Here is a 23,783-nt window from a genome sequence, read left to right as displayed (position 1 = left end):
GGCGAGTGATATGGCCTCGTGTCGCCTTCGGGATCGTTGTGATCGGCTTGGACAGTAATAGGATGTGCTATCGTCTGGGCCTTGCCCTTCTCATGTGTGACTCGCCATACGTGCGATGGTCCAGGCAGCTCTTTCAGCAAACCACAGCTCGACGTAGATGGTGTTGGCTAGGAAGTGGCTAGCGCGTCATTCGAAGCTTCCTGGAGTCAGCCAAGCAAGCACCGACCAGCGCTGTCTCGTGACATGGCGTTCTCACCCCACCGCCCAGCATGGGATGCCTCAGCATTGCTCTTGATATATCCTATCAGCATACACACTATTGGAGGCGAATGAGTCAACATTGGCACCCAGCATGCTATATAGCAACATTGCGTCGCTTTGTCATGATGTCACTTTCGAAGAGAACATTGTCCACCGGCGAGACCTAGAGTACATCGATCATGGCGGAGAAAGCCCCAGTCACTGATTATCAGCAGAGGGTGTATGCACTGCTTCGACAGATACCATCTGGGCGAGTGTCGACATATGCTGCACTCTCAAAAGTTCTAAGCTCGAGTCCTCGAGCCGTTGGTGGTGCGCTTCGAAGGAATCCATTTGCAGCTGAGGTGCCCTGCCATCGTGTGATCAGTGCGAATGGTGTACGTCTATAGCGGTTGTTCTGAAACCTTTGAGCTAACGGGCGTTGCAGTATATTGGCGGCTTCTTGGGAGAGTGGCACGAAGCTCCTAGTGGCATCAACCAAACAAAGAAACTGGAACTGCTCAAGCAGGAGGGCGTTCTGTTCACTGAGAAGGGCATGCTAGTCGAGCAATCACGATTTTGGGACGACTTTACCCTTTGATGAAAAAGTGCGGTGTAGATCCGCCTGGGTCATTGCGCGCAATGCAAATCGGGGCGAGGCCGAAGCAGTGAGGGAAAGAGCTGGGCGACTACCGTACGAACCTGCAGAATCGATCTCGACTTCGTTGTGTTCTCGATTGGCTGAGGCTAGAACATGACAGGCAGAGGTAGGCTTGCTCGCTGCGGAGCGCCTCCGACTGTTGCTGCCTCGTCACACCAAAGAAGGGTACTGTATGCAGTTTGGTGACCTTTGTTTGTGGCCGGCCCCTTTGCGTTCGCGCACCCCTCACAATTTGAAGCCGGCTGCGAGCTTTGCAGGCCGAGACCGCACATTGAGGAGATGGGGCTTGAACTCAGCTCGAGTGTCCAGCACTCTCAGCTCATCACAGCCACATGCTAACGCCTGTTTTGGTCTCGATTTGTAGTGACAACCTGGGGCTGTGGACTGGCCATTTGTGGAGGTTCTCTGCAGTTGAAGATCCTAAGAAGCTTAGACACAAACAATATAATTGAGTTGCAATTAAGTCGCACGTAGGATCCTGGTCCGTCAACGGGCAAGTTAATAGCACTATCACACGGTGTTACCCATCTCATGCGGTATCTGCTCGGTGGAGGTGGCCTTTTCAGCCAGATGCAGCACAAACAAGTGCTGCACGGCATGGGCGTAGCCTACGGAGGCTCAACACTCAAGAAGTGCGAGCTGAGAGCTTCGTGAGCACCACGACCAGTTGTGATTGAGCAAGTTGTTGAATAGAAGGCGTTTTGGCGGTTACTGCACATTCAGCCAAAGCTGGCCTAGATCGTTCGACAGATCTCCGACAGTGTCCTGGGTCCTGAGCTTGAAGCCTCAAGCTTCGGTCCGTTCCATGGTTGGTGGCTATTTCAAGACTCCGAGCTTGCTAATTATTGGAGGCCAACCTGCATCTGTCAGCCTGAACGATGCGTGCGAACTATGATCACACGGCCAATTGCAGGAACCAAACAGGCCGACTGCATTAGGTCGGAGCCTTGGGCTTGCCAGAATTCTCAGCGCATTATTCCTGCTGGCAGGAGTAGTGTCTCACGCTGCCACCTGTTGAGCGTGTTTCAAGCTGCTGAAACCGTGGTGCTCTGCCGGCCAGACCAGACGGCCATGTGAGTTCATGCTGCAGTGGGACCGAGGGCTCTAACAACCAGAAAGTTCCGCATAGATTGCACGGCCAGGAGGAAGCTTCACGGCGCCAGCCTGAACTCCGGCCCAACTGTGCAGGCGGCGCTGTTGGCAGTGGTATTGGCGGTCGTGGTGTGGCGGCGTGGTGCGCTGGGAAACAGGTTGCCTGGCATCGATCTAGGCACGTTCGGCAGTGCGCAGATGTGGCTCACGCTCGCCAGCTTGGATGCACCGTCGCGCTGGTCGCCAGCCTCACCTCCGCGCATCACAGATCCTGTGGATCCAACCACGAGCGTGCAGAGGGCGCGCGAAACTTGGGTGTGCTGCAGCAGCGAGCATCATTGCGCGACGCGATGCGATGCGCCATCGATGCTCCGGCGGGCATCGAAGCTAAAACGAGGGTCCGACCAGGGCGATCGGGCGATGGAGCGTGCAGAATGTCACGCCGGTTGCTGGACGGGCTAGGCGAATCTTTGATTCTGCTGGCCATCTGTGCGACGCGCTCGCTCGCGGCAACCCACGCTTGTGACCGTGTCTGCCCAGCTGCACGCCGGTTTGCGATTGGTGTCTTGCGCCTGCGCCAGAAACCATCTGCGATGACTGGGAAGATGATCCCCGATGTGCTTCCGCCCAGCGCCCTCCATATAGCCCACGCAGTCGCTGCCGGCACCATGGTGCGCCTTTGCGATCGCAGTCCCTGGTGCCCATCAGCCCTTCATTCCAGCGTCTCGACGACCTCCGGCTCCACCAGACACGAGTACATGGCGTGTACGTGATGCCCATGCTGGACACACTCAACTCCGGTTTTGACTACTTCACCATCCTCCCAAGTCGATTGGCAAACGAGACACCACTACTTTGCTCGCCGTTGGCCATACCAGACGGCCTCACAACTCCCTCGGCAGAACATCCCCTACTGGCTTTTAGGCCCCCGACCCATCCACCACTACTCTCGCCCAACATGGCCTCCAACTTGATGTCTGTCCAAACCACGGCCGCGCACGCACAATCACCTACTCGGCCACGTCCTGTTCCCATGCAGCAGAACGTTCTCTGGACCAGCAGCAATGACTCCAGCAGCTCCAGCGACAGCAGCTCCAGCGACAGCAGCTCAGACAGCACCTCACAGATTCCCGTGACAGCCCGCTGCTCAAGATGCCAGCGCACACCGAGCGTGGACATTCACACAGGCAAGAGCAACATGATCTCCTACGGACTCAATCTCTGGTACTGCAATCGATGCGCTGCTCTGGTCGGCTTCAAGCGCTGAGCAAAGAAACGAAACGCCAGACGATCAACAAAGACTTCTGGTGATTGATCACTACCTCCCACAACGCCATATAAGATGGACAGAACTAGTTCCACCAGCATCAACACCAACGGACTGTGTTTACAAGAAGCCTCCGATCCACAAACAAATTACACTCGGAATAGGCACGAGAGTATCAGTGCCGCCAAGACGAACATGTAATCCATGTCGACTGAGCTCAAACCAAGATGATGCAATGAAGTGGAGACCATAGCCTTGCGGAGCCGAGATTTGCCTGACGGTGTGCAACCCACGGTGGTACAAAATTCGAATGCGACCCTCCAGGCGCGTAGGCGACGCTTTTCTGACGACAGATATGATAAGACGGGAAACAGAGACGACGAAGATGTGTACATTATTATGATGTGACGAGCAAAACGAGACATGGTTTCATGTGTGTATATTACGTTTTCACAACAATCACATACTGCGAGGCTCTCCTTACTGCCAGTGCTCACTGAGCTGAGGCAATTTGGCCCTTCAACGTGAATGTTGTTGCTTTCTTGCATTGTTTATGCCCCCGAGGATGATTGGGAAGTGGGGTAAACATTGAACCTCCGATTTATCTTTCCATCAATGCCAAAAATTGGCTTAATGCTTTCCAGCTCAGTGATGTACCTCGGATGAAGTCGATGACAGTTCACATCACACAGATCTCCTCCAAGCGTCTGTTCAACGAAATGAAGCTCGTATAGTAGTCTCAAGAATGTCTACCAACCGCAAGACAGTTTCTGCCGGACGTAGCGCTACACGCCAAGCCGCCTGAAAGAGTCTATTGCCGGAACAAGGTTGCCGTAACATCTGTATCGAAACGAGCTATCGTCGATGGGGATCGCGAACTCAAAATCCACTCCTCATGTCGCTGCCAAGCTGCCACTGTATTCCAGATCTCTTTCAGCTGTACGATCTCGGACAGCTCACAGAGTCATTTCGACGTTGCCTTGTCCTCATTTCGATAGCGTGGAGTTGCATGCTTGCATGGCCCCCCAAGGACTCGTCGCGCATGTCCGCATGATCGTAGTTTGGTGTAAACACCTGCTACGCGGGCGCGCATCCCGAGACTATGTCACCTTGGAAGCGAGGCAGCGTAAAGTCCGCGTCCATCTCCGGTGGTATCGTGGCTTGCTTTGACTACTGGTCGGGTTTTAAGGTTATCGAGTTGCAAATCCTGCTGGCGTCCAGTGGCTGAGATGGAGCATGGATCTTAACAAGCCAAGGAGAGAACGACCTCTGTAGCTGCGACATGGTAGTTCGGCAAGCACTGAGGTTCCCGGCAGCGAGCAGTCGCTGGCTGAACAATAGTCCATGACTTCAACAAAAGCATTATCAGAATGAGTATTGACTGGCCATCCGAAGGTGGAATCATCAATGTTGTGTGCATCGCCATTGACTTGAACACCGCGGCACGGCACCAATGACATATCGCAACATTGTTGCTGTGAGTGCAAGTACAACCGTAGTGTGAACGGCGATCTCTCTGAAGAACATGGCGAAGGCTGCCCTGAGCCACTCAGCGGCTGAGAATCAGAGGACGACCGTCGGGCCTCAGGCCGCCACGGCCGCGTAGCCATTTGCGCGGGATCATGATGGTGTGCTAGTGCATCGTGGCATCGAACTCTCCATCAGCCGCATCGACACAGGTTGCAGGCAACGGAACGGTCGGCAGAACTTGCAGTAGTGTGGTGTGTGCAGAACGACGTCTTCGCTTCGAAAACAACGTCTGTGACATGGATTGGAGCGCAGGCGCAGCGCAGCGCACGTGAGCGGGCCGTTCCTGCTGGAAAACTGCAAAGTCTCAAAATTTTTGGAGAGCTTAGCAAATCGCAGTGAGGTACGACCATGGATGAGTACAAGACGTCAATTGCCAACGTCGATACGGCACTCAATAGGCTGAAGCATACGTTGGCATCCTTCGAGCTGTCTGCCTCTTCGGCTCAAAAGTCGAGCACTCCACGGACTGAAAGCATTCCTGCTCACAATCGCGAGAGCGACCAGCCCACTGACGGCAAAATACAATGCTCAATCTCTTCAAATGCTACGTCATCTTGTCCGGAGTCGATGCTCACACTGCGAGCATCTCGCCAGTATCCGGAGGTGTGTTCCTGACTTCCACAAGCCACGATCGGTTGACGTCGAGGTAAGCTGATGCGGCCTCCAGAAACATGTCAAAGGCAGCGCCAGGCTGGCCGAGCTAGAAAAGAGCTTCCATTATGTTGCCGAAAATCCATACTCGATACCCGCGCATGTTCTGATAGCTAGCGAATATCTTGGCCTTGGCTATCCGGATCTAGCTTCTGGGGCTGCGTACAAGGCACTTTTGCTCTCCGATGCGCTCGAAAACGATGCCGAAGAATATCATGATGAGGCTTGTGAAGCTCTGAAGACGATTATTCAGGGTCAGCCACTTGAGGAGCGTATCAAAATCATTCGACAAGCAATGGATGCCGGCATTCAGAACGGCGGTGTGTCCCCTGAGCTGGATCCCGCGCTTGACATTGAGATCACACTCTGGTTGAAAGTGCACTATTTATTGATCATGTGAGTCTTTTGAACATGAACGAGACTTGATAATCATTCTGACAATCTCTAGCTATCGCATCTTGGCGCGCAGCCTCTTGCTTTGTTCATGTTACCGGACTGCTCATTCATATGCACAGCAGGGGCTCTCCCTCTATTCGGACGATGAAGAGCTGAGCGATCTTCGCCAAAAGATACGCAGTGAGGTCACAAGACTTCATGGCGCTCAGCTTGAGGACTCTCCAAACGAATGGCCCGACCATGGCCTTGTGCGTCGAGAACTTTACCCCTGGAACGATCGAGAGCCTGACCGCATTGCCGACCTTGACCAAATCAACATGCTTATGAACGATGTGTCCGACAAACTTGAAGTTCGTGCAGTAGATTTGCCAGCGCTGACCGGCGATACCGATGGGACTGTGATGCAGCTCGGTGTCTTTGCGAAAGCTGACATCCAGCCAGGCGAAATCGTCTTGAACGAGACATCCCTCCTGACAGCGAACAACAAACTGCAAGATGCGCTCTGCGACGCTTGTAGTGCAGACCTTCCCGAAGTGGGCAGCGCTGACTGGGAAAAAGCAGTCGTCTGCGATGACTGTGAAGTCGTTTTCTGCAGCGATTGGTGTTTCGAAAATGCCAGAGACATGTATCATCCTGCCCTGTGCGGCCAGGACGTGGAAGCTATCGCAAAGGACGTGCCGCCGGCTCAAGCCGCAGATTCGCTATACTCGCTGCTCTTGCTGCGAGCACTGGCCATGGCGGAAACACAAGAGGTACACCCACTGGATTTACCAGATGTACGATACATTTGGGGCGACTTCACACCAACACCGGATGTTGACGCACCTGCATACCAAGAGCTGGACTCTTCTGCCTCTTGCCTGGTACCACGCACGTTACCATTCAGCTTCGAGAACAACGTACGTCTACCATTTCACATGCTCGAGAAGATGGACGTGGACATCTTCGCCAACACTCAGTACGATGTCTGGGTCTTCAACACGCTCTACGCCAAGTTCCGCGGCACAGCATCTGCACGCCTTTCAGGTCTCGGTGGTCGCGCGATTCGAGGCCCTGAAGTCTCCGCCGTGCACCCAATGTGGTGTCTCGCCAATCACAGCTGCGACCCAAACGTCAGCTGGGAATGGGGAGGTGCGATGAAATTCTGGGCAAAAGAAACTCGAGCGGCCTGGGTGGGCAAAGACGGAACTCAGACAGTGATGTCTCAAGCTGGCATCAAGAAAGATGAAGAGATCATGAACCACTACTGCGACATCGAGCTTCCTGTTAACGAGAGACGAGAGTGGGCGCGTGGCGCGCTCGGAGGCGATTGTCTGTGCCCACGTTGCATATACGAGGCAGAAGCGACAACGAGCAAGTAACAGCTTCGCCATACGCAGCTACTTTGATTTCTATCGCGTGACCTTCACTTTCTCACATTACAGGTAAGTCATTTCTACTGCACTGACCACGGAACGAAATTGTCACCGTTCGATCTGCTGCCTACTCCCATGCACTGGTCTGAACATTGAATTTCTCAACGTTCCAAGAAGGAAACGATGTGTTTAATTGACTTTCCCTTTCGATTCCATGAAGGTGATAAGTCTCATTCCACACCGACAAACAAAGCGTAAATCATGGTAGTTGGAGCGCGGATTCGCTAACCATCTTGCCGGACACTGACTTTGCTCTTGCATATGCTACATACTGTATCCTTGAATGCTGTGAAAGCTCCTGGCGCCCCTGACTCGCTATGCTTCAATCTCTCGAGAATGCTGTTCCACCTGATTTGCGATTTCCTCGTTGGCACGATGTAAGTCATCGCTGTCGCGGGCAGTGGTCCCAGATAACCGCGGCTCATCATCACCACTTCCGGCAGTCTCAGCGTCGAGTTGGGCCTTGTTCGGCTCTCTCCGTAGCTGAGCTTCGGATTTGGGATCAGAGTCTGCCCTGACACCTGCGGGTATCAGAGGCGGGCCATCTTCGTCGCTATCAAGTTGAAGCAGGTAAGTCTCCCAGAGTTCGATGAGCTAATTCCTCGTTAGTGAATGATCGAGACACGTGGTATCGAACATCGTCTTACCTCTTTCTGTGCCTCAATGGCGCTCTCCAGGAATGTCTCGACTCCACTTTTGAAGTCTTCCACCTTCTCTCGCTCGAAGCGGTCGAGTTCAGCTCGCATCAAGCGACCCATGTCTTCGAATAGCAGTCGAGTGGCATGCACTCGTCGCTCCTGGTCTGCAACATCTGCTTGCATCTGACCCAGTCGATCTTGTTGCGTACGACCTGCCCGAAGCAGTTTGTCTTGCTGCTTTTTGATGTCAGCCAACTTCGCCTCTGCCGAATGCCATGAGTGGAAGGCTTTCTGGCGTTGCTCGAAGGCTTTCTTCACTGAACCGATAAGGCGAATGTATTCGTCAATGACAATCCCCAGTGTGAGCACATCCTGCATTGCCTGACGCTGGTAGAGCTCCTGTATGCGAAGTTGCAGATCACCGAGGGCATCCAGAGGTCCACTCAAGCTGGGCGATAGCTCAACAGCTGCCAGATTGTGCAACGACAGACTGAAGTCCGCACATGCTTCGGCGAGACCTTTGCGTTGAGCCACGACCGTGTCGGTGCTTTTTTGAAGCGCTTTGAGCTGGCTCTCCAAAGCATCGAGATATACACGGCGATCGTGAAACCAATCATCATGCTCGATGAATTTGCCTCCCGAGCTGCCTCCCAGACCAATGCTTGACATAATGCCTTTGGACTCAGTGCCGCCTAGGAGAGGGTCCTTTCCGGAGTGTTTAATTGCCACGCTGAATTGCTCTGATTCGAGGAACGTCTTGAGATCACCATCCATTTGCAGGATAGGGTGGGAAGCGATCTTGTTGATCATCCGCTCCAACGCCTGCCTTCTTGACTCGATGAAGTTTTGATCAAAACGTCCCATAGCTTGCTTCTCAGGTGGAGGCGGAACTACAACTCCGGGATTATTATCGTGCAATCGTTCGTACAGCCATAGGAAATCGCGATATCGTCTCGTCACGGTAAAAGTCGGATTCATATAAGCCTTGGAAGTGGTTTTGGTGATGACATTGTATGCCGTGTGGCTGCCAGTCGCTCCTCCTACATTGTGCGGGTCGCCAACGACAATGTGGAACGTCGGCTTTGCTGCTTGCTCGACAGGTTGTGATGGCTGTGCAGGTCTGTGTCGGCCGCCAAACTGCGGAGGCTCCACTGGAGGAGGGATGCGAGGTCCGCCATTCAGCGAGCTTCCATCATCGTCGAAATCTGCACCGCGGCTGGACGCAGCCGACGCCGCAGTCGAAGGGCGAGAGCCAGCAGCATTTCGTGTTCTCGAGGCCAACTCTTTCACAGGAGGCGTAGGCGCCATGGGCTCGTCGACCGGCTCCATCCCTAATGGACCCAGTGGCCCCATGGAATCGTCGAGGGTCTCGAGCGTTGTGGACTGCGTGAGGGTGGCATGGCCGCGACCTCTTCGGGTTTTCGTTGGAGCTGGTTTAACGCCGGCGGCGATGTTCGGTGTGGATTTGGAGAGACCGGCGGGCGAAGCAGGCTCTGCAACTTTAGAGAGTCAGACGGCGTATCATGCCACGTTGTATGGACTTCTGACGTACCAGGCGGCGACGAGGGCGTCTCTTCAGCCTGTTTGGCGAGATTGTGGTTCGAGGGCGAGCGCGAGGGCACGTCTGTGGGCGCAATCAGCACATGGGAGCGATTGAGCGGGTGTGATATTGCGCATGGCACCGACCGTCCCAGGGAGAAGCGCCGTCATCCATTGTCGCCCATGGATCGTCGACGAGAAGAGTGTTGCTGGAGTGGTCCATGGCGGCGGCCTAGCTTCGTATGCGACTGCGGTTGGTCCCGCACGTGCATGTACGTACGTCGTCGTCGTCCTCCGTCCACCCTAAGTTAGACGCTCGAATCATCCGCGATCGTGTCTTGGTGCTGGCCGCGCAGACAGAAGCATGCACTGCAAGCGCCGCACACACGAGCAATGGGACATGAGATGAGGTGGAAGGTTGACGCACGAGCCTCTGCTCTCTGCCCGTCAGCCTCGCAATGGCGCGCATGGATGCCCATGTGTGGACGAGGGTTCAGTCTGTCTGACCACCGCCCGTCTGCTCTACCATCTCGACACTTCTGCTGCGCTGGACGGGAGGGCACATCGAACATGTCCACGCCGCGAGCTCACATGCGTAAGAAGGCGTGAGGACTAACCGGACTACATCCTCGCTGGAGAGCCTTGATGCGCTATCTCTAAACCGTATGGCCTGGTCAAGGTCGAGTCCATCAACGGCGTTGTTTTTGGCAGCTATATGGTGGAATAGTCCTAGTGGAATACCGCTGCCACTGCAATTCCGCATCATACTTCTGCCCAGCACCACTGTGGTCTGTACATATGTTGTTTCAATGTAGCATTGCCAGGTCTGGCTCTTGGCACTTTAGTCCGATGTCTGCGAGCCAGAGTTGCGCGCAAACGGCTTTACCCGAGCTCTGGCAGCCGGAGCACAGCTTCTGCTTCAACCACTTCCATATCGCACCTCCACCCCATTGACCACTCTGCCCGTCATGAACTCGCTGCGAATTGCCCGGGGCGCCCTCAAGGCTGCCAAACCTGCCTTCCGCGCCGCTCCAGCCCTCCGCCGTGGCTACGCCGACGTGGCATCCGACAAGATCCAATTGACCTTGGCCCTCCCTCACCAGGTACGTGAGCAGTGCGATGACCTTGCGATGCATGCGTCTCGGGCATCTTCAATGGCGCATCTTCATCCGCGCGGAGCAGGCGAGCTAACGCGTATGCAGGCCATCTACAAGTCCCAGGATGTGTACGTGCTTCACCACTAATCCACCGCCGACCACGACCTCGAGAGCGACCCGAACACTGACACGGAGCAACAGCGTGCAAGTGAACATTCCAGCCGAGTCTGGAGAGATGGGTGTCCTCGCCAACCACGTCCCTTCCATTGAGCAGCTCAAGCCAGGTCTCGTGGAGGTCATTGAGGAGCAGGGTGGAAGCAAGCAATTCTTCTGTATGTGGAGCCCGGAATACATCTGATGATGAGATCTATCGGATAGCATGAGAGCACAAGGGCTGCGGAAAATTGGACAACCAGTGGCTAATGTGCCCTGTGAACAGTGTCGGGCGGTTTCGCGACCGTGCAGCCAAATTCCGTCTTGAGCATCAACGCCGTTGAGGGGTACCCGCTTGAGGATTTCAGTGCAGATGTACGCTCAATTTCAAGGCACGTGTGAGGTCACGCTGACATTGTGCAGGCCGTAAGGAACCAGATCGCCGAGGCACAAAAGATTGCCAGCGGCGGCGGTAGCGAACAAGATGTCGCAGAGGCAAAGATTGAGCTCGAGGTAGGTCGCATGCGAACATTGCATATCTACAGCATAACCCACTGACCATCGAATAGGTTCTGGAGACTCTTCAAGCCCAGCTGAAGTAGATTCCCTTGATTGTACATACTGTATACCATTAAGTCACTGCCTTAGATCGCCCAAGAACGCAGCACGACAGGAACGACTTGTTTGACGGCCCAGTGACACTCGCTCTTGCTTCTGCCGGCTCCGGCAGCCCCGATGCCTGCAAGGCGAATCGTTCTGCCCATTTCTTCCATTCTGCGATTGTGACAACTACCTGCACCTCATTTCATCTTCATTCGCAACAACCGATCCATATTTGGACTGACTATCGCTCACAGAAGCCGGCTTCTAGCATTCATGTAGAAGCAAGTAAATGCCAGCCTGCTCCACCTTCAAGGCAAGCGGCGAGACCGCTTCTCGCACTGCTGCTGTCAACACGCTACTTATTCGTGATGACTGGAAGGATGAAGAAGGTAATGCCAGTCACTCAATGCGATTCTAGAGGCTGACAGAGAAACACAGCGCGACAAGCTGCTCCGTCGCCTTCGCTCGCGCCCAACTTTTGCAAGACTTCGGGGCAACGACGATGCCGAAGTGCGCAGTGTAGAGAGTACCAGCACGAGGGTCAGTCGTGCCCTGAGCAAGAGAAAGTCGGTTGCAGACTCTTTGAGAGTATATCCTGGGTCTCCGCCTCTTCGATCTGTTCGCAGCGACGAGGAAGCAGACACTGGACCAGAAGCGGAGCCGCAAACAACGACAGAACTCGGGCCCGCTGCAGATTCTGCGGAAGTGACGAGGATACCTTCCAATATGACCCTAGATACTTTGCACACAGTCGATACCCTACACGATTCACCCCCTGGAAGTATTTTAACAAAGACGAGGCTAAAGGCGCGGCATCTCTTCCCGAAGAGTCATGGTCGTTGGCACGAGGACATTTCTTCGCCGGAGAGGAACTCAGCCAGTCCACCGCCCGAGGACAGCTCGCAATACCCAGCAAGCGTGAGATCAAGCGCGACGAGCATACTATCCAAAAGCAAGCGCGTACCAGCACGCGTGAAGTCAAAGTTGAAACGCAGCTTGACGGTGGTGCGGACACAACTCCGTCGGAAGCGTGGAATCAAGCAAGCGGTGCCAGATCCCATGTTGTGAACGTGGCGGATCGTGTACGAGCATTCGAGTCGAAGGCGACATGTCCATTCTCAGTCACGACCACACGCAAAGATGGCAAGACGCGGGCCGACACGACAAGCACGCGAGATGATACCGAACAGCCCGTTCCCCTCGTCTTTCCTTTGCACGTCAGACGCTTTACTAGAAGGACAGGTAATGGAAGGTTTCTACGACCGCAGACGCCGCTCTACAGATCTTGTCCGGACGATGACACAGAGATACATGCGCCGCTTCCTCAGAGGACGATACCGATAGTGAGGTCGCCCATTGAGCGGAATGTTGCGCCTGCAGGAACTTTCCCCGACGATGATCTGGAGCGCGAGCTCGATCGACGAAGCGCGGACGGCCTCGCTGCGCCTCATTCATTGTCGGGCGATGATGCCACGGCGAAGGCCGCAGATCCGGCCAAGACACCACTGGCACTTCCCCAATACCAAGTGAACCCCCAAGAATGGCCTATGCAGACTCCTCAGGCCATTACCACGCGGGTAGGCCCAGTGTCTCATTTGCATGGTCGTCGCAACTCGTGCTTTCGGCATGGCAGGCAGATGACCACATTCAAAGGCACTCGAGATCTCTACGATCAAGGCGGCAGAGGTCAATATGTTGCGGCAGGTTTTGATGAACCACGGAATGTAGATGCTACCAGTCCCTATTTGGTGCACAACTTGACGAGATACTCGAGAGCCCTCGACAGAGATGATGCATGCCCTGACTGCGTGGCTGAACTGAGGTTGGTCACGGTTAACTGTTTCCGGAAGCTAAGCATATGTCTGCTGACACGAACTCAGCATTCGAAGACGCGAGCCAGAGGCTGAGAACCCCTCATGCGCCGAGATGCCAATTGCTTCGAATCTGCTCCAAGACCATTCCACCTTCGAGGACAATATTGAGCAAAAGGGTACCGACTCGGCTGGCATATTGCGTAGCTTGCATAACACAAACGGACCTGCGGTGATACCTCCACTGGGCCAAAAGTCGTGTCAAGTTGAAGACGACACAGACAGCACTTCGCTCGACGCACTAAAAGAGTCGCGAATGACTGCAGCTGACGAAGATCGTAGGGGTAGGTCTCCAAATCCCAGCGGGTATGCCGCAACCTCGGACAGCAATGGAGATGACAGACTGGAAGATGAAGACAAGATGGTTTTGACGTCAGATCTTGGTGAGGGTTTGGATGCAGTGATCCTGGAAAGAGGAGGACGACTTGAGCGAGTGATCATGAACCTCAGGAAGAATACGCCTACAGTGGCAGCCCTGCTACGACTCTCTCGCGAATTGATCCAGGTGGCGGATGCCTTGGAAGTAGCTGCTTCGCAGGGGGCAGATTCGACGGATGGTGCTCACTCGAGCCCAGGCGAGCCAACATTCTTCCCCGCCCAAACAGTAAGAGCAGACTTGGACAACACGCCTCCTCGCATAACCGACAGCACCGTCACGCGCCAGTGCAACATCCCATCCACTATCGCTGATTGTGATATTGCACACTGCCAAGCCGTCCCAAGCCAGGAACTGTTCAAGCCCTTTCCGAGGCGAGCATTGACCAAAGCACCTTTACCTTCGGCAGGCGCACGCATCGCGAATCGGCAGAGCATTGAAGCTGATTACAAGGCACTGCGCAAGCACTTCGGACGTGGGAGCAGCTATGACGAGGCCGAATTCGCCGAATTGGGCGCAGAAGACCGTCTACAGATGCGCGCCGCTCGCACATTTCGGACAACACCTCTAGGTCACAACAGCGATCCAAGACTCCTCAAAATGGCCTCCGTATGCTCTCCACGCGACGTCTTCTCTGACGATGTAGCGTCCTTGGGCGTTCCGAACATCTCCGTTACAGACAATGGCAACTACGAATATGATCCAATTCCACTACCATCGCACATCCTCAAAGCACGGGACATGATGTATCTACCACTTTCCTGGAGGACAACTGGTACTCGATCACCTCCGCTATTCTCCCAGTCGACTGGTGTATCTCCCAACGCTTCTGCGACCAGCTCTACCGAGCACAGTCCTATAAGAGGCATCGATTCTACAGTAGCGGACCGCCCACGAGTGCACACGTGGAAGGAGCTGACTGACGCGACCGCTCCCTCGCCTGATACAGCACGAAGTGGGCAGACATCGTCTCAGGATCACCGCGTTTATTCCGAGGATCAGAGTCTGCGACACGCAGATAGGATTGGCAAGAATCAAGCCGTGCATGAAGCTGCAGCATTGGAGCGACAGACGAGACGGCGGAGGTATACGAAATCACAAGTGAGGGCGTTGGACGAGTAAAACACAGCTGTGACCTGTGCGATATATTTTATAACATCCGCAACAACCCCTACGACCCTATCGACATCTCTGTACAGACGAAGAACCTGCTTCTCCATGAACCTATCGACAAACCCGCATTTTCACATTCCGTCATTGAGTACGTGATCATATCTTATCATGCCCTGTAGTGCTGAGAATCTCCCGTTCCATGAAACCAGAATGCTCGCTCAGAACGCCAAATTCGAAGCCAGATGAATCCGCACACCATTACAGAACATGCTCACGAGAACTCGACCCTGTTTCCTCTTGACGCTTCTAACCTCCTTGCTCTCTCTGCTCTCCTTCTCTTCCGATTGTTGTCGAATGCGCTCACGTCAGTGCCAGTTCCCAGGTCCGTACCTCCTGTATTCCCAGGACTCGCGACCATTCCGCTTCCAGCCGGGCCGCTCACTGGAGGCACGCCCGAAGGGGACTCGGAAGCCTGTGGAACACGGTGAGGAGGCGGTGTGGGCAGGTTCAGTTCCGATGGAGGTCGACCACTGCCAATGAGAGAATTTGACATTGCTGGTGGCGGAACGGGTACGTTGGAGATCGGCTGCTGGCTTGAATCCCTCATATGTGCACCATTCCTCCTGTACCTCGAAGGGCCCTCATCGGCACTGCTCAGGCTAGAAGCACGTCGTGATCTTCGCTCGCGTCTTCGAGCAGCACGCTCGGCCGCGGCTTCTTCCTCATTCAATCGTCGTAAGGTGACGTGCTGTCCATCTGGATGCATTTTCATCTTGAGACTGACTGGCGGGCTTTCCACGCCCAACGCACTCGCTTGCGAAGGGCCCGCTGAGGTCATACTGCCACGTCGGCCCGGGATTCGAGATTTTGAGCCTGTCCGAGAGCGCTGCCGTCTAGTTGGGGATAACGACTGCGGCCTTTGAGTCGCTGCCAGCGCCGCGCCGGCCAGCGCTGCTGACGTTGCAGCCGCCGTGGTGCCGTCTTGAAAGTGACTTTGCCCGTATGTCTGCTCCGAGACTAATCTCGATGGGTCTGGCTCAACGGCTCCTGGTGGCATCTGAAGCGAACCAGGCGGCGGGGGCGCGTAGTTTGCAGGCCGTGAAGTGTCAGCTGGGGGAGGACCTGGAGGCGGAGGTGGCAGCACAAACGTGGTGTTTTGCTGCTGGGACTGTTGTTGGTACGGCTGGGGTGGCATATCATATCTCACAGGGTCCTGCGGTGACATGGGAACCGCTCCAGCTGCCATTGGAAGCGGAGGTTGACTGATGTCTGGTCTCAAGCTCTGCCTCGACACCACAGGATTGCTGCCAGGAGCGTGCTCTGGGCCTGTCATTAGCGTGTCGGAGTGACTAGCGCGCCGACCGCTGGCATCCTGGGGGCGAGGATAGCGATTGGAGTTGCGTCGGTTGTACTGTTCTTCGCTCTCGAGCTGTTCTTGCCGCAGCTGGTCCTGTTTCTGTCTCTCGTTTCGATCTTTCCTACGCTTGTTCCATTCCCTAAATCCAGCAATTGCTCCCATAGTTGCGATGCTCTCTCGCAGATTCGGGCCATCAGATCCGGGTCTAGGTGGCGGTGCATAACTTGCCTCGTCGTCGTACGAGACGGAGCTCACGCTGGGTCGCCTCCTGTTCGGCGGTCTTGAAGGCGTCATCTGCGTCGTCTCTGAGATGAGTGTTCCATGACCCCGTTTCGGATCATGTGGCGAGAAAGGAGCATGGCCAGCCTCGACTCTGGACACATCCGTTTGACTGACAGTATTGGTCATCCCATGAGGAGGGGGCCTGTAGCTGACATCGGAGTCGACGTAATTGTCTTTACGCTTCTTGCTGCCAAACATACTCTTCAACCCTTGAAAAGCCGCTATTCCAGCACCTGCTCCGAGCAGTCGATTGCGCCATGTGTTGTCACGGGGTGGCTTCTCGCCATACTTTTCGTCGTCGTCGTACTCGTCATTCTCCCAACTTTGGGGAGAGAGGACTGTATCATCGTGCCTCCGCGCTGGGCCACTGCCTCTGCTAGATGCTCTGTGCCGACCGTCGTAAGTAGCTGGTGGGGGTGGCCTGCTGGGTACGCGACCGGGACGGCCATAAGGTGCCGGTCCTGAGTAAGCGACTGAAGAACCAGGAGGGCCTGGCGTGCGACCTGGTCGCTGTGTGTTGTTCACATTGCTCTCAGTGTACTCGTTGTAGCGGTCCTCGTCTTCCTCCTTCTCTCGCCGCCGAGACCACCACTTGTACGCTCCAAATAAACCTGCACCGGCCAGCGCTTTCTTGGCCCAGCCACCACCTTGCTTCTCATCTCGGGATCTGCTCTCCGCTCTTCGACTGCGCCGATCGTGCGTCAACTCTGTTCTGTCACCGGTCAAATAGCTGCCGCTGTAGTCTGAGTAGTAGTCTGATCTTGCGCCTGACACGGCTACTCCATCTCCGATGCGAGGCTTGTTCCGGTATTCGAGTGCGAGATAGAGGAATACGAGAAGAGCGCCCACCAATGCGTAGAGAATGAATAGTACCTTTGGAGAGCCATAAAGCGTCAGACCGAGCGCGATCTGGACGAATGCGAGCATAGCCACTGCTCGACCGAACAGCCTATGGATATGCACCTTCAGTGGTATGGTTGGATGCGGCTTGGTCCGCTTTCTCTCTCGTTTGGACATCCACCAGCCGTAGATAAACTGAACCAGGACACAAACGTAGATGGCCAGCCCAATTCCATGATGCGGATTTGTCAAACTCCGTTCAGGACCCACTGCGAACCAGCCCAGAGTGAAAACCACGGTAGCCAGGAAGACGGTCATGATTTGGAGGTATACGTGTAGTTTATATGCCAGCCTCCCACCGGAGTGGTAGAACCTCGCGATCAAGATGGCAGCTGGCACCACGCCAATGAATGTAATGGCCGCCATAACTCCATGCCCAATAATGAGTGACCTGTATTGCGGCATGTCTCGAAAGCGATTGCCCATGCCGTTGTATCGCATCGTGTCGAAATTCAGTCCTTGCAAATTCGGCAACAAGAAGCTGTTCCGCGAAGCATCCCAGGTGCCGTCACCTACGAACATGGTGCTGCTGTCGTAGGTGCTGCTCCCGGGAGCAGACAGTCCGTCGGTGGACATGTCGATGCAGATGTTGTCGTGCACCGGTCAAGGCGACTGCGCGCTCGGGCGCCCGTGTGCAGTTGAGCACGCAGTCTCTAGACCATGGCGGTGCAGAAGTTTGAGTGCTCGTATCGCTTGCGATTTCTTCTCCAACTGTGGTATGGCTTCTCGGCAGCTCGCTTCGTGGCGGGGTAGATGGACTCGATTCTGTGGGAGACGACGTTGCTGGCTTCGGTGTACAATCTTTGCGTGCGCGGTGTAGCGATGGAGGCGGTTGACGATGATTCCTTGTAATCTTGGTAACTGGCGGAGTCGTCAGTGGTGTTGGCATAGGCTAATGCACGACGCCTCTTACCGCTTGCTCTGCTCAGCTACCACGTCGATGCGCCAGCAGGGATGCGTGTTGACACGGCAAGAGCAACCACAGTAACCGGCAACACCCGCTAGCGCCCGAATGTGGACAAAACCTAGAAATATGCTTGGCAGTCCTCCCTGGAAGCCGATATTTATTAAGTTGTGCAGCTCTGCCGTTCAGGATATCCTGTTGCTGCTTTGTCTAAAGTCTGACCTAAAATTGTTGTACTCATCAGTCATAGAGTCGTCGTGAACTCAATTCAAAATGATGAGGAAAGTGGTGGCAGACGAGAGTCGCATGCGAAACCTGTCTGGATCTGGCCTATGCGGCACTTCTGTACATTATCAATATATGTTTATGTGCACTCGTACTGCTCGCCTGCGAAACATCGAGTGTTGCATTCCTGTAACGATCTGTCTCACGAACCACTCTCATCATTGATTTCAAAACCTCACCAGGTGTGCTATCTCAGACGAAGCGCGCAAGGACCGCCGTGGTCAATGGATATCGGTAGGGCGCATCGGCTTCATGCTTCAGTCGCTCGACCTCATCCAAACGTTCGGCACTAAGCCAGTACACCTGGTTTTCTGTCAGACGGTGCAGGCTCCAGGATGCTGCACAAGTTACTCACCTTGCCACATTTCTGCTGCAGATCGCATATTGAGGACAAGCGGCGATCAAGACGATCATGATGTTTGTCGCAGTGTTGTTCCTGCCCGGTAAAGTCGAGGTCACTGTAGTTGGCAGCAATGGTGCAGGACGCGAGATGCAGTGCAACTTTCCAAGCCAATTCTGCACCACCGACCATTGGGCCGTAGCGTAATATCTCGTTCACTTGGTAGCTGACGGAACACAGAGGTCAGCAGAGGCTCGTAGCGACGTCGCGTAGTGCTGTTGATGGATACGTACACAGATGATCGCACGGAAGCTGTCAGAGCGGTTCTAGGAATTGCTGCAGGGCGGTCGTGTGCATCTGCTTTCACACGCCCGATCGCTTGGGCAATGTCTTCCATCGTTGATGTGTATAGCTGGCAGACTTGCGATCGACGTACGTTGGGGTCTCTGGAGCCTCTCGTATGTGTGAGAGGAATCGGTCCAGTAGAGGTCGCCAGAGGTAGTTCATCTGTTGGCCAAGTCGCAATCGAGACGTTGGTGTGGGAGACGAGCACTTCCGTGACTGACATGCTTGCGATTGTGAGTGATGTTGAGGTGAGGGTTCAAAGGAAATCGGAGACGCAGTGCAGAGTGCATCTTACAGGTGCTTACTCTGCAATGCAGTACCGTGTAGTAGTCGCGTCTCTGTGTTTCATATCATTCGTGATCTATCACTTTTGCGCAGCTCCGACGCGTGCCTCTACGCGCCGTGAGCTCACCGTTCACCGCAAGCTCTCAGCAGCGGCATATGCTACGCAGACATGGAATGAACCTTGGCCGTATGGTCGTATGTTCACTCGAAGAGGTGGAGAGACAAGCTGCCACGGTTCCTACCCGAATTCGATGCGACTCGGCTGGTGTCGAAGGAAAGCGAAAAAGCATTGGTCACACGCGTCTGTCGCCTCAGGCGCGCTTTCCCCCGCGTCCCCGAACGCGTCTTCGCGCGTCTCGTCTCCGGCACGTCCGACTACCATCCCTCTTCGTCCTTGCCCACCATCGCCCACACTGAAAGTCAAGACCCTACACGACCATGTTGGCGATATCGAGCGCCCCGCGTATCGACGCGAAGAAGCGTGCCGTCAATCACAAAAAGGCCCAGTTTCAGACGGCCAACTTCGCGGAGCAGGATTATGCCCATCGCATGAACTTCTATGTTATACCACCAACTGGAGATGTGACGCTGGAGCAATTTGAAGAGTGGGGAATCGCACGACTGAAAGTGCTCGCTGAACTGGAGTCGTGCCAGTTTCGCAACCGCACGCCTGCAGAAACGGAAGAGTACATGCGGCCCATCCTCGACAAGCATCTGCCCCTCTCAAGTAACAGCTCTCGCAACACCGACATTCCCATGCAACGTAAACGGGACCACTACAGCCACTGGACGCTTCGTCTCGCCTTCTCCAGCACTCAAGACCTACGACAAAGGTTCGCCCGACTCGAGACACAGCTGTTCAAGCTGCGCATCCAGCAGGATGACCTACGAGAACGAAGATCATTCATCGAATCATTACCCATGTCGTGGGAGACTGTTGGCGAGGAAGAGAAAGCACAACTGCTCGATCAACTGAAGGCCGCCACGGGCTTTTTCAACAAGACCGATGAAGAGAGCTGGTTTAAATGCGAGTGGGAGAACGTGCCAGAGCTGGTCGAGAGACGGCAGGTGTTGCTGAAGAGGGGCAAAGCATATGTCCATGTCAGAGAGCAGATGAGTATGGTTGTCAGTGAGTTCTCGCGACAGCTGGAGTCAGGTCTGGAGCTTGCGGCACGATTCTTGCCTCGGATGGACGAAGACAATAGACTGGCCCCCATTCTCCATCACCTGTCGCAATCCTTTGTGGCACCTGATGCGGGTTATTCAGAAGACTCGAGCTTGGGCGACATTACGAACGTGACCGCGGCATCCATCGATTCGTACAGCCAGCATTTCCCTCTATGCATGCAGAATCTTCATCGAGAACTGAAGAAGAACAGCCATTTGAAGCATTTCTCGCGCCTACAATATACCCTGTTCTTGAAAGGCTTAGGCTTGAACTTGCAAGAGTGCATTCTCTTCTGGAGGAGGAGCTTCAAGCTCATTACAGATGGTGAGTTGTTCCCTACAGTCACTGCTCACAGTTTACTGATGGATGTACAGACAAATTCAAATCCGAATACCTTTACAACATTCGTCACGCTTACGGTGATGTCGGTGGTGATGCAAATAAACGCGGGCGTGGCTACACACCCTACAGTTGCCAGAAACTGCTCACCGAGCCACTGCCCGCCAGTGGCCAGAATAATGGTTGCCCTTATCGTACCTACAGTCCCGACAACTTGATCACGTTGTTGCAAAATGTGGGCGTGAACGACAAGGAACTCCTGAAGGGTGTTCGAGAAGACGTCGGCAGACAAAGGTATCACATTGCGTGCAACAGGGTCTTCGAAGCGGCGCACAAGAATGAGCTCAAGAAGGTGAGTATCAAGGTATATTTCATACGCTTTGAATCGCCCTGCTGACATGTTCGTGAAGGTGAAGGACGAAAATCTGTGGCCTGCCAGCGAATTGGACACAATCTTGCACCCCAACACCTACTTCAAACGTAGCTTCCAGCTGAAGAACCTCGGCAAGATACAGAAAGGCGATATTGGTATGGACGGGCCGACGCCATCGTCGGCAGAATGATGATCAATGCGGAAGTATCCTTGATCTGATAAAGTGTCCGAAGCGTCGTCATCAAGACCTTCGACAGCGCCAAAATGCATTGCACGAATGACTCCAGACGATTCACTTTGGTGACGATGTCTGAACAGAACGAGCAGGAATTCAGTGAACGACAGGAAACGACGACATATGTTGCTCCTGCCTTTTCAGTACGAGGCCGAGAGCGTTACGTGTTTTGAGAGACGGAACCCTGACGGAGTCGCAGCGATCGACACGCCCACACGACACGGCGGAAACCAAAGCTGCCAATTAGGAGCTCCGTTCAGACGCAGCTAGTCTGGTATGATCCGAGATCTGCACACGCAAGACCGAGGCCGAGGAACAAGCTCCTTCGTCAAGGCTTGACTTCGAGGCTTGCAGTGCTTCTCATTGCTTAGCGCCTTCGACCATGCACCAAGGTGCCGTCTCTCAGCACGTCTTCACCGTGCTGAGTAGAAGTTGCGGATGAGGTTCTACGATCGGCGCACCCAGCTTCCTCCCATTGGACCATGCCCGCTTCAATGGCTTGTGCATTTGACACTTGTGCGATCGATTGAACCGCCACGCACAAGACGACTGCACGATTGACGTATAGAGGAGGAGTAGTGGCGCAAGAGAGAGCCCAAAGTATATAGCAGTCAATGCCAGGTATGCCTTCGACACAAACACTTTTCACTCAACACATCTTCCCAGCATGAAGTTAGCCCTTATCCTCTCTGCTGGAGCACTTGCTCTTGCCGCTCCAACACAAGAACAAAGTCCGGGCGCTCGGATTGCTTTTCCTCGGAAGAGACACAACCAAATCCGCAGAGCTGATGGCAGCGTTGACCTCACCTGGTTCAAACGCACGCTGAAGACCACCATCTTGAAGTATGACAGCGGATTCCAGCTGCCAGAGATCCTCAACGATGTCGATCTGCTGTTCAAGCGTGACACGGACGCAGAAGAGCACCTAACAGACGTCGTTGAGGGTCAAGAGGACGAGCTCTACTATGGCGCTGGACAGGTCGGAGCTGCGAAGCAGACCTTTACCTTTGACTTCGACACTGGTAGCTCGGACACTTTTGTTCCTGGCCCACAATGCGGTACTGCCCAGGGCTGTGATGGCAAAACCAAGTACAATCAACAGGGTCAAGATGAGCATAACACTGTGAGTTGGTCTTGAAGCTTTCTTTTCCAAGGCATGCGCTGAGAAACATTCAGACTACAGTTACCTATGGCAGCGGAGAAGTTGCTGGCGAGAATTACTTCGACAGCGTAACTGTTGCTGGCCTCACCGCGACGCACCAGAACATCATCTCCCTCACTCAAGCTCAAGGCTTCAGTGGCACAGGCTCTGACAGCTTGATGGGCATGGCGTTCCAGTCGATCGCCAACTCCAAGCAGCCCCCTTTCTTCTTCTCGCTGATCAACCAAGGGAAAGTGTCGCCAACCGAATTCTCCTTCTATCTTGGACGTCAGAAGAGCGGCACGGCGCAGAACAGCGAGCTTACACTTGGGGGAAGGGACTCCAGCAAATACAAGGGCGTCTTTACCCAGGTACCTGTCACAAGCCAAACCTATTGGCAAGTCAAGATCGATGGTGCTTCGGTCGGTAGTAACGCAGCACCCGGAACCACCTCTGGACAAGCAGCTATCGATACTGGAACAACTCTCATTATCGCTCCATACCTCGCCGCCATTTCGATCTTCTCCCAGATTCCTGGAAGCATTCCACTCCCCCTCGGAGCAGGTATCGTCGGCTTTGCATATCCATGTGCATCGAAGCCACAAGTCAATCTCCAATTTGCGGGTAAGAAATTTGCCGTCAACCCCCTTGACTTCAACTTTGGTACCTTGAGCGAGGACTTTGGCATTCAGCTCGGAAACGATACACTCTCAGGCCTTCTTGGTGGTTTGATCAATTCCTATTGCGTCGCCGGCATCGCTGGTGCGGACTTGAACCCGACATCGACGGAGAACTTCTGGGTTGTCGGAGACACTTTCTTGAAGAACTGGTACTCCACATTCCAGTATGTCAACCCGCAGAAAGCATATGTAAACTTTGCGAAGGCGGTCTAAGGTAGAACGGCGGTGTGCTTGATTGACCTGGTACGAAATTCATGGAATGTTATGAATGTAAAATACGAAACAAATATGATCGAGCACGTTGCGTCTCGACCATCCTTTCTGAAGCAACTTGAACAGTTCATGAATCTTGGTTTCTTTACTATACATGTCATACAAGAGTGGGGCGGTGTTGACGGGCAGCTTCCTTCTGCCGAATGTTAATTTATGCATTATATGGTCGGTTCAAGGCCAGTGGGGGCTCGTTCGATGTTCGTTGCAGCCACGTCAGATGCCACAGCCTCGATG

The 23,783-nt window shown here is 54.2% G+C and overlaps 10 protein-coding genes across 10 annotated transcripts; 7 read left to right on the top strand and 3 right to left on the bottom strand.

The window, feature by feature from the left end:
• Positions 1-440: 440 nt before the first annotated feature.
• On the top strand, positions 441-841 carry RHO25_000745 (uncharacterized protein; the record flags this gene model as incomplete). The annotated part of the gene is made up of 2 exons (XM_023593351.1): positions 441-638; positions 689-841. The coding sequence occupies 2 exons, from the start codon at positions 441-443 to the stop codon at positions 839-841; spliced, it is 351 nt and encodes a 116-aa protein (XP_023459809.1).
• A 2,110-nt stretch (positions 842-2,951) lies between these two features.
• Positions 2,952-3,260, top strand: RHO25_000744 (uncharacterized protein; the record flags this gene model as incomplete). The annotated part of the gene is made up of 1 exon (XM_065602054.1): positions 2,952-3,260. The coding sequence occupies one exon, from the start codon at positions 2,952-2,954 to the stop codon at positions 3,258-3,260; it is 309 nt and encodes a 102-aa protein (XP_065458126.1).
• A 1,878-nt stretch (positions 3,261-5,138) lies between these two features.
• On the top strand, positions 5,139-7,198 carry RHO25_000743 (uncharacterized protein; the record flags this gene model as incomplete). The annotated part of the gene is made up of 3 exons (XM_023593349.2): positions 5,139-5,393; positions 5,458-5,837; positions 5,890-7,198. 3 exons carry the CDS (start codon positions 5,139-5,141, stop codon positions 7,196-7,198), a joined length of 1,944 nt encoding a protein of 647 aa, XP_023459807.1.
• Positions 7,199-7,567: 369 nt separating this feature from the next.
• On the bottom strand, positions 7,568-9,652 carry RHO25_000742 (uncharacterized protein; the record flags this gene model as incomplete). Its single annotated transcript, XM_023593348.2, has 4 exons — positions 7,568-7,846; positions 7,900-9,389; positions 9,443-9,514; positions 9,577-9,652. 4 exons carry the CDS (start codon positions 9,650-9,652, stop codon positions 7,568-7,570), a joined length of 1,917 nt encoding a protein of 638 aa, XP_023459900.1.
• Positions 9,653-10,397: 745 nt separating this feature from the next.
• RHO25_000741 (uncharacterized protein) lies at positions 10,398-11,281 on the top strand (the record flags this gene model as incomplete). The annotated part of the gene is made up of 6 exons (XM_023593347.2): positions 10,398-10,532; positions 10,632-10,654; positions 10,728-10,858; positions 10,966-11,054; positions 11,103-11,192; positions 11,249-11,281. The coding sequence occupies 6 exons, from the start codon at positions 10,398-10,400 to the stop codon at positions 11,279-11,281; spliced, it is 501 nt and encodes a 166-aa protein (XP_023459899.1).
• Positions 11,282-11,571: 290 nt separating this feature from the next.
• On the top strand, positions 11,572-14,651 carry RHO25_000740 (uncharacterized protein; the record flags this gene model as incomplete). Its single annotated transcript, XM_023593346.1, has 3 exons — positions 11,572-11,671; positions 11,721-13,104; positions 13,163-14,651. The coding sequence occupies 3 exons, from the start codon at positions 11,572-11,574 to the stop codon at positions 14,649-14,651; spliced, it is 2,973 nt and encodes a 990-aa protein (XP_023459902.1).
• A 262-nt stretch (positions 14,652-14,913) lies between these two features.
• RHO25_000739 (uncharacterized protein) lies at positions 14,914-17,757 on the bottom strand (the record flags this gene model as incomplete). The annotated part of the gene is made up of 1 exon (XM_023593345.2): positions 14,914-17,757. One exon carries the CDS (start codon positions 17,755-17,757, stop codon positions 14,914-14,916), a length of 2,844 nt encoding a protein of 947 aa, XP_023459901.1.
• An 805-nt stretch (positions 17,758-18,562) lies between these two features.
• RHO25_000738 (uncharacterized protein) lies at positions 18,563-19,278 on the bottom strand (the record flags this gene model as incomplete). Its single annotated transcript, XM_023593344.2, has 3 exons — positions 18,563-18,673; positions 18,726-18,936; positions 19,004-19,278. The coding sequence occupies 3 exons, from the start codon at positions 19,276-19,278 to the stop codon at positions 18,563-18,565; spliced, it is 597 nt and encodes a 198-aa protein (XP_023459904.1).
• A 500-nt stretch (positions 19,279-19,778) lies between these two features.
• On the top strand, positions 19,779-21,410 carry RHO25_000737 (uncharacterized protein; the record flags this gene model as incomplete). Its single annotated transcript, XM_023593343.2, has 3 exons — positions 19,779-20,832; positions 20,883-21,199; positions 21,258-21,410. The coding sequence occupies 3 exons, from the start codon at positions 19,779-19,781 to the stop codon at positions 21,408-21,410; spliced, it is 1,524 nt and encodes a 507-aa protein (XP_023459903.1).
• A 712-nt stretch (positions 21,411-22,122) lies between these two features.
• On the top strand, positions 22,123-23,489 carry RHO25_000736 (uncharacterized protein; the record flags this gene model as incomplete). The annotated part of the gene is made up of 2 exons (XM_023593342.1): positions 22,123-22,578; positions 22,632-23,489. The coding sequence occupies 2 exons, from the start codon at positions 22,123-22,125 to the stop codon at positions 23,487-23,489; spliced, it is 1,314 nt and encodes a 437-aa protein (XP_023459906.1).
• Between the last annotated feature and the right edge of the window lie 294 nt (positions 23,490-23,783).

This window comes from Cercospora beticola, chromosome 1 (genome assembly GCF_033473495.1).
Source record: "Cercospora beticola chromosome 1, complete sequence".
Classification (NCBI taxonomy): Eukaryota; Fungi; Ascomycota; class Dothideomycetes; order Mycosphaerellales; family Mycosphaerellaceae; genus Cercospora; species Cercospora beticola.
This window is presented reverse-complemented; position numbering and strand designations above follow the sequence as displayed.